Consider the following 8,615-nt stretch of genomic DNA (forward strand, 5'->3'; position numbering starts at 1 on the left):
TAATGAGATAAATGGGTTTTATAACATAAAATAAGTTTACTGACTTGCCTAATCTCAATCACCTCGGAATAAAACCTTCTTTCCTATCTAGATTTCAGTGTGAGAGTCAGGCAGGTTGACCATGGTTCCACTGCGAGAGAGGGCTTCTATCAGGCGTGCGTTACTGCCCACAGAACAGCCTCTATTAAATGTATAACCTCCTTGACTTCAACTCCCGGAATCAAAGTAAGCACTAAAAGATGGAGGAAGCTTCTCCTCAATTTGCTGTTGGACAAGGATTTTCAAGTTTTCAAATTCAAAGTCTGGAAAATGCAATTGATGTTTATTCAAAATCGGCTGCTGTAGAAGCTTTGAAATACAGCGAGATTGACTACGCATATATTCATGAAAGGCATTCGTACAAGTCTGCTTTCCCTGTAACCGGAAAACACGTGAGATGTTGAGGGCACAGGACACATTAAACATTTTCAGTGGGTAGGAAATTTTGAATTTTGCCTACTCTTATCGATTTTATACCACCAAGGGATCTTTAATGTGTGCAACTTGGGCACGGGACCTCCGAGATTTTTCACCCTTGTCTGAGAAGGTTAGATCTTTCCTACCAGAGATCAGGGGAGTGGCTGAAAGAGAACAGTGAGAAGGAGCCTAGGAGTAGTAGTAGAAAGGCTGCAGAAAGAGTCAAAAGCCCAGAGGAGTGGGCAAAAGAGGTGAGGGATGGGGGCAAAAGTGGGGACGAAAGCAGATGACAGAACATTGCTAGAGAGCAGGAAAGGATTTGAAAGGAGACTGTTTTAGGGAAGAAAATTTTTCCCCAAACTCTACCCCTACCCTTATCCCCAACCCTAACCCTCAACGAACAAAATAAAGTACAGACCTAACCCCAAGCCCCACCCTAACCCTAACCCTACCCTAAGCACGTTATTATTTGCGTTTGTAGCTCATTTTTAGTCTATGTTTGTTGTACATTGGGTCTAATTTAGGCCCAATGTACAACAAACATTTTAATACTTGCGTTTGTAATAAACATATTAGACCCAAACAACAATAATACGTTAATATGTAGTATTTGTTTGTTGCACTTGCGTTTGTAGCACATTTATAGGGGATAATTATCAGCTATAGTCTTTAACATGACAAGAAACTAAACATGTCCTCGTCACGAAACCTATTGCAAAAAACAAATTCATGGAGATAGAATGGGAAGAGATCATGGGATGTGCCGTACTGTCTGCGCAATTTTCGTTTAGCGCGCATCCACATGTTCTTGACGTGTTTGATGTGGATATCTGGATCGTCCCGATCCACAAAATGATGCTGGTGAACCTCAACTGATAATTTTCCCGCGCCAATATTTGAAGTGTCTCTTCAATTAACGCGTTGTTCTTTTACTTGTACATTGAGTCTAATTATTTACGCACTGAAAATGCACTTTTACCAGTAAGTTTAATTACTTAATTAAGATCTACAGTCAAGGCGGGGATGGAGGCATTTTCCAGTTTGACCTCAAGAGTACTGGATATCGATACTGTCTTAATTACTCGGTATCGATGTTTTAATCCGAAAGAGAGCGAGAGATGCATTGCTAATTTTCAGTACAAAATGAGCATTAGGCCTAGTATAAAAATATAGGTGGTTTCATGGGGGCATGCCCCCCCTGAATTAAACATAATTTGATGTTTTGCAATTAAGTTTGAATGTCTTGCTCGCCGAGCATCAAACCTCAAATCGGCACACGGGTCAAAAAGTAATTGTTTAGATTTAAAACCAGAAGTGATCGTCGGTGGAATGAAAACTCACACTTATAGTTCGTTATTGTTGGGGCCAAAACCGGATCATCCCGGGGTGGACTGGCCTATGGGCATTTGGGCAATGTCAATGGGCCGATGCTGCTGGGATAAGTGAGCCTCTTGTTGGACGAAAAAGATTGCCACCAACAACCCCAGCTGTCAGATCACTGTCATTTTAAGGTTTCAAGTTGAGTGCTATCTTTGGTCAACCAGTAACAGTGTGGCTTTTCTAACATGTTATCACAGTCATCATGATCATGATGAGGTCAGAAACAGCTGACAAGTAATGAATTGAGCTGTGGATATCCTCAAACTCAATGGTAAGAGGAGCCTACTGAATTATCATGATGTAGTGAAGACGGGCAGCTTGATTACACCTAGACAGTGAAACTGACCAGGGTACTTTCCTGGAAATTACTTTGTAAATTGATCCATGCACAGCCGGTTGATCATCTCTCTCACATAGTCAAAGCAGCAAGACACAATATGAGGACACAGTATGAGAAACCAAAGAGTTTGTGAGGTCAAGGCTCATTGGTGACTTTGCTTTTTATCACTACAGTGAATTCTATAAGGCCTCTCACAGTTATTCTCGTGATTCGTCAGTGCATTTATGAAAAAATAGCCTGACATGTTTGCTGCAGAAAATGATACCACTCTAAAAATTGCAACATAAGATCATAATTGCTCGATTGTTTGCTAAAACTGTCAAAATTCAAGAGTGAGCTATAGTGAGCGTTGTTAAATGGGACGAAACGACTGGTGGCAAAGTTCTAGTGCAGCTTGTCTTGTTTCTGATTTGATAGGACTGAATGTTGACCTCAAGCATTATAGTAGAAACTCAACCTATGGTGCAGCAAGCAAGCAGGGGAACTAGAGAACCTTCAATACTTTGCTCCAATGCAGTTCCATGTTTGATGCCACGCACATGACTGAAATCTTGTTATGACGGAAGCTACACGTGTTGTGGTGACCAGAACATAGCTTTTCTAACTGAATATATACATCGCAGTATTCGTTCAGGAATTTTACTAGCATATGAACATCTGGAGCCAATACTCTTCTACTATTGGACAGTTGGGAATTTTTAGGAAGATTTTTTTCGGTTCATTTGGCAGTCCAGTCAGGGCTCTTTTTGTACAAGTTTTGACCTGCCTTAAGTTAATGGCAAACTAGCTGCTAAAAACACCAAAGCAGCCGTTTAGGCTAAGGTAAAAGGATACGTTGGCTGTTTTCTAAAGTTTGAAACTGTTCTCTCCTCACAACTGTATCTGCGACTTTTCTCCTATTCTCAGCACTTTCCAAGTATCTGCAAACTGTGCAACTGGACCTGTTGACTGTTCATTGTGAGAAAGAGTTGCTATCAGAATGCAGATCCTGCGTGTTGACTTTTCAGATGCGTTTGAAAAGCTTCAAAGTCAACACACAGGATCTGCAGTACTTTTGAGCTGTCTTTTTCTACCTCGAAGAGGACCAAAAGTGGTCTCAGAAGTACAATTACTGACGAACATAGTCTAAAGGTGTTAAAACAATCACGAATGAACGCACGCACTCACACAGACACCCACACACACTTTCTCTGCAACTGATATTTATGTATGTAAGAAAGTAATGTGAGAAAATGCAGATGAAAACAGATGACTGAACAGGAAAGGTAAGGACAGGAGAACATTTTAGAGACTGAAATTTTTTCGTTGCTGGCAGGATTTGATCCTGAGACTTTTTGATTGAGATACAAACACTGTACTTCTGGACCATGAGAACACCCCTCTTAACTTTCAGTTTCACTTTCATGCTCTCTTTGTAAATAAATGCAGAGTATTTTCACGCTTGTGACAGAAACCACAGCACCGATATCAAATTTGAACTTTGTTGGGATGGAGTTCTACTTGATGACTGCAGACTACTTGTCTGGGCTGTTAACTTTGTTCAAAGTGATAGAAACCAACAAATCTGGGGCCTCAGTTTCACGGTAGGAGTGGGACTGGGACTGTGAATTTTTGGATGACAATGGCCAACTGCTTTGTAATGGCCTCTCTTCTCACAAGAGCCACAGACTGCAGACTGGCAGGAGGTGTCTCATTTATGGCTCGGGAGAAAACCGCTGTTTCCACAGGGTCTCTTGGAACCCTTTAGTGGAGTGTGTGGTTTGTGCGGAGGCCTAAAGCTTTAGATGCACTGTACATGTTTTGCGGTTTGTTGTGACTTGCTCAACTCGAGGTTATATGAGTGTCTGGAGTTGATAGGGGCCTTAAACCCATACCATTTCACATTTTTTGAGTATCTGGCTTTTGTCTTGAGCTACAGCTTGTCGTCTTATTTGTTTAGCCTCGTTGAGGGTGAGCACAAGCTTAAATTGGAGTTCTTTGGACAGATTGTTGTCCCCCACTCTGGAAACCGTTCTGTCTCTAATGAGCTTGTCTTTGAGGACTCCATAGCTGTAGTCTTCTACTAGCCTGTGCATATCTTGGATAAATAAATATATTGACACTCTCTTCTGGTCACTGAGCGCATTTGTTGAATTTTGCACAGGCGGAAATTTATTTTCTTGCGGGCATCAAAATGAGAATCAAATGTCTCTAACATTTCCGAGTAAGTAGCAGAGCTTTCCTTGACAGTACTTGACTGATATGTTTGTGAAGATGACATCCACTACCTCCCCCACAGTGTACAGTAGAAAACTGATCTCTGACTGTGACTTGTACTGCAGACTTGTGCAAGAACAAAATCTGGTGAAACATTGTTTCCAATGAGGCCATAATTCTGCACCTTTGTTTTCAATGGGCTGATGAACCTTAACCACCATGTCGTGTTCAGCCATGATTCAAATAGTAAAGAAATAGCACTTTATACTGTTGTCAACCGCTGCAACCGTATAATATTGTTCGGTTTGTGTGTACGAACAGTTTTTGAGAGAGTGAAGACATACATGCTTGAAAATGCTCTTCGTTTGATTTTAGCCCCACAGTACAATGTAACCAGAAAGTGACTACTTGTTAAAAGAAAGGTACTGTCTAAATCTTGGTACATTACATTTAAGTAACAAGTACTGTATTATGTATTGTACATTATTCCTCACGTCCTTTCTTCACACACATATACACATACACACATAATGTATGTTTACACTTACAAATAGGCTCACAGCCACGTGCATATACACACTTGATTGCCAATTAGTGTCAATCCGACAGAAGCAAGCTGCAACATATTATATCTTTTTATATCATACTTGGAGTTGTTTTGGCATTGCACTTCCGGTAAAATAAATCCTTATATTTTACGTCTGAAATATAGGCTAGCTAAGCTGATATCTCATACGGGAAATATAAAAAAATGCATAAATTACTCCGCACGCTCTATTCGCCTTCTAACCTTCTTAAGCAAAGTATAGACTTATATCATAAATTTCTCGATCGTGTAATGTCGTGGCAGCCACTCTTCTCTTCCCCCCCCCCAGTAAAAACTTCCCTGCAAAGCGCGCTCCCCATAGGCACCCAAATGAAGTGCCAAACATAAGTCTTCCACTGTCCCTATGGTAGAGAGTAGGCACAACTCTCTACTTTGCCCTTAATTTTGTTCCTAATTGAGTCAAATAGTGCGCTTCATAGTGAACCGGGATTAAATCAGAGTGCGGCGATGTATTTTAGTGCAATTCTAACAAATCTAGGGCTATGCTAGCGATGTGCTTGGTTTGTTTTGATTGCAAAGTTTAAAATGAAGGTCATCTCTATTCTCACGACAACATATCATATAAACGTAGTTTCTTAATTTGTCAAATTTTGAATCATATTTTTTTCTGCTTGCTTTGCCTATGTTTGCGTTATTATTGTTTCTTTTGGGGTTTATTTCACGGAGAGAGGCATATGGATAGCGCAACTTGTAAATTAGAGTGGCTAAAAATAAAGGAAAACAATCCAGATTTTTTTCCAATCCTCACTCTGACTCCAACGGGCATGAAAATGTTGTTTTCATATGAGACTCTTGAATGAATCCTCATGTCGAATTGGCTGATCATTTGAACTTTGTTGGTCTGGATTTGTTTCGCCAGCTGATATCAGTATGGTAAAGAAAATTTATTACACTCGTTATGGTGATTACAACTTGGCAATTTCACTCGTACGGTAGGATAAATCATGATCCAACACCACAACTCATGTATTAAATTATTTATGTTATATATACAGGACCTTTGCATTTTGAAGAGGAAACCACACACTCTTCAGACCTCAAAATTTAAATGAAAATAGCATTCAATATCCTAAGAACATGACTTGGATGGATTTTCATGATTTTTTAACTTAAAAAGTTATGAAATTGTACGTTTTGATGGCTAATGTTATAAAAGTCCAAAATTGAGTCTTTGGTTTGGTTTCCTGTTCTGTTTTTAAAAAAAGTTATATGCTAAAATTGTTATGATCTGGAGAAATTGTTTTTGGAGAACCTCTGATTGATTTCTCATAGATTATTTGAAATTTTGATCTTAACAGCAGACAATTATGTATTTTACTAGGTTACAGATTCATCAATGCCTCTAAGTAAAATTTGAAAATATTTTGGTCTAGCCTATACTCAGTCCCTATCTCTTTAGACTATTTCATGCTGAACTGAATGCATTTTGGGGGGGGGGGGGGGGAGGGGGTAATGTTTTGAAATAATGTAGCCTTTAAAATAAGTTTTTCCAAAACGTACTGCTGTTGAAAAACAGCAACTGACCTTTCAAAGAGTCTTAACACATTTTTAAAACTCATATAAGTCTACTTCTCCTTTTTTTCAGTTCTCGGCCAAAGTTGCAGCTATGGAGATACAGCAGAAACCTGCTAATGACAAATTCTCCAGATTGAGTACATTTCCTTGTACTTTTAATCTCAGTCTACCTCAGATGATCACAGTCAAAAGAATGAATCTTTTGAAGAAAAAGCTCCCCAAAGAACTAGAAGATGATAACCTAAAAGAAGAGAGTGTTCAGACATTAAATTTTATTTCATGGATTGAATACCAATTGAATGGTGCAGAGTCAGCTTTAAAGTGGAATAAAAAAGCACGTAAGATTAAGATACTTGATTCTTTTGGGAAAGAAATGAATAATATCGCCACCATTGCAAATCAAGGGTATTTGTTGCTGCTGTCACATGATGAAATTGCTCCACTGGAAGTGATTGAGAGGCTGGAAAAGTTGCCTTCACAAGATGGTTACCAGAGTTTGAGAAAACGGGCCTTGGCTGATCAAGCTTATGCTTACTTTCGGATGGGAGGTGTTTCCAATTTAGCCATGTCCATAGAGCGGTATGAAGAGGCTATCGAGAGCCAGCTGGCTAGTCCGGAGGTACATTTATGGAAATATCAACTTGCTGTCGTGTACAGAAGAGCGTCCTGTGGAGAGATTTTCTCTAATCTTCCTGGAAACCGTCCTCTAAGTTACTACAATGAAGGAGCTGAAAAACTATTGCGTGATGTGGCTGAAAACTGCTTGGATTGTACACTTAAAGGGCGTGCTTTTGCTGAGTTGGTCTCCGTCAACCCTACAGACACTGTTTCCTGGGAGAAGGCTGTAGAATGCAACAAAAAATGTGGAGATGTGTTTCTCCTGACCACATTAGGTAAAGCAACATCGACTGTGGACCCGGACAAGGCTATTCATGTATTGAGAGAGTCTCTTAAGATTCGACCAACTACAACTGCATATCACAATTTAGCAATTTGTTATGAGAAAAAGGCAAAGGATAATTTGTTGAAAACAACCAACTGTGATGAGCAGTTTCGAAAATCTTCCAAAGTTGAACAAAAACGAATGAATGTGGTCAGCCTTCAGCTACAGAGAGAACAGGAAATTCTATTGGACAAGGACGAAGAAATGATTGCACAGGCACTAAAGTTTTACAAGGAAGCACAGAAACTTGAAGATGGAGAGTATACTCCTGCGAAGTATGATTATGGACTTCTCTTGAAAGCTTGCGGTCTCACAGAAAAAGCTTTAAAACAGTTTAATCAGATCACATCAATTCATTCAGGCTTCCTAGGCACAACCATTTTTGCATATGAAGAAGCAGCCAGATGTCTTCTCATTTTGAGTGAAAGAGCACAATCCAGTGGGTCCTGTCCTAAGTACAAACAGTTGAGAGAGGAAGCGGTAAAAAAGCTCTTGCAGGCTATCAGTACTTCAGCTAACATTGTTAAAGGCACCCACGCTATGAAATCACTGTCAGAAGATATTTGGGCTTTTTTAAAGCATACGCATGGCGGCGACAAAGTGGGATCCAGTGATGAAGCAGTCAATATAGAGACCGAAAAAAAATTGCTCGACTTAATGAGGCGGGTGGAACGGTATGGAGAGGAAATGCTTGGGGTGGTGAGAAATCTGTTGAAATACAGTGAGGAGCAACTGGATGATGAGAACGTGATTGTGGCTGGATTAGAAAGTTATTTGAAAATCCAAAACTTTGATGAGGCAATTGTGTTTCTTGAGATGTGTCAAACTCGGCATGCAACCCTTGAGAATAACTTGTGGATTAAAGACCCCCTCAAATCTCTGAGCATCAGAGTTCAGTTACTCGCTGCTCAGGATAAATTATTGGGTAGATGTGGTGAAGCTATAGCTATCTTCAAGTCTTTGTTTACATCTCTGTACAAGAACAGAAGTAGTCCAGATGTACTGGTTGTGTATGATGATTCAAACGACAATGAGAGTGGGATGTCCCACACGTCTGAGGCGGCAAGCAGACTTCAGACTGTTATGTGTGACTTGTTCGACCTGGACCTTAGCAGAAACTTGCAGGTGAGGTGCTAAATGTTTTCTTGTTAAAAATTCTTTTCAGTGCTATCCCCCCG

The 8,615-nt window shown here is 40.0% G+C and overlaps 1 protein-coding gene across 5 annotated transcripts in view; it reads left to right on the forward strand.

Annotated features, from left to right (window-relative positions):
* Window positions 1–8,615, forward strand: part of LOC101853667 — a 28,163-nt gene that overhangs the window by 12,246 nt on the left and 7,302 nt on the right. For 2 of the 5 annotated variants that reach the window (XM_035972097.1, XM_005090695.3), the window contains exon 2: window positions 6,565–8,562. In XM_035972097.1, the coding sequence (XP_035827990.1) occupies window positions 6,565–8,562 (1,998 nt within the window). Of the gene's footprint in view, window positions 1–69; window positions 226–3,777; window positions 4,795–6,563; window positions 8,563–8,615 lie in introns of those variants that run through there. The other 3 variants (XM_005090693.3, XM_035972103.1, XM_035972100.1) reach the window with 3 other exon arrangements.

Source organism: Aplysia californica, unplaced genomic scaffold, assembly GCF_000002075.1.
Source record: "Aplysia californica isolate F4 #8 unplaced genomic scaffold, AplCal3.0 scaffold00020, whole genome shotgun sequence".
In the NCBI taxonomy this organism is placed as follows: Eukaryota; Metazoa; Mollusca; class Gastropoda; order Aplysiida; family Aplysiidae; genus Aplysia; species Aplysia californica.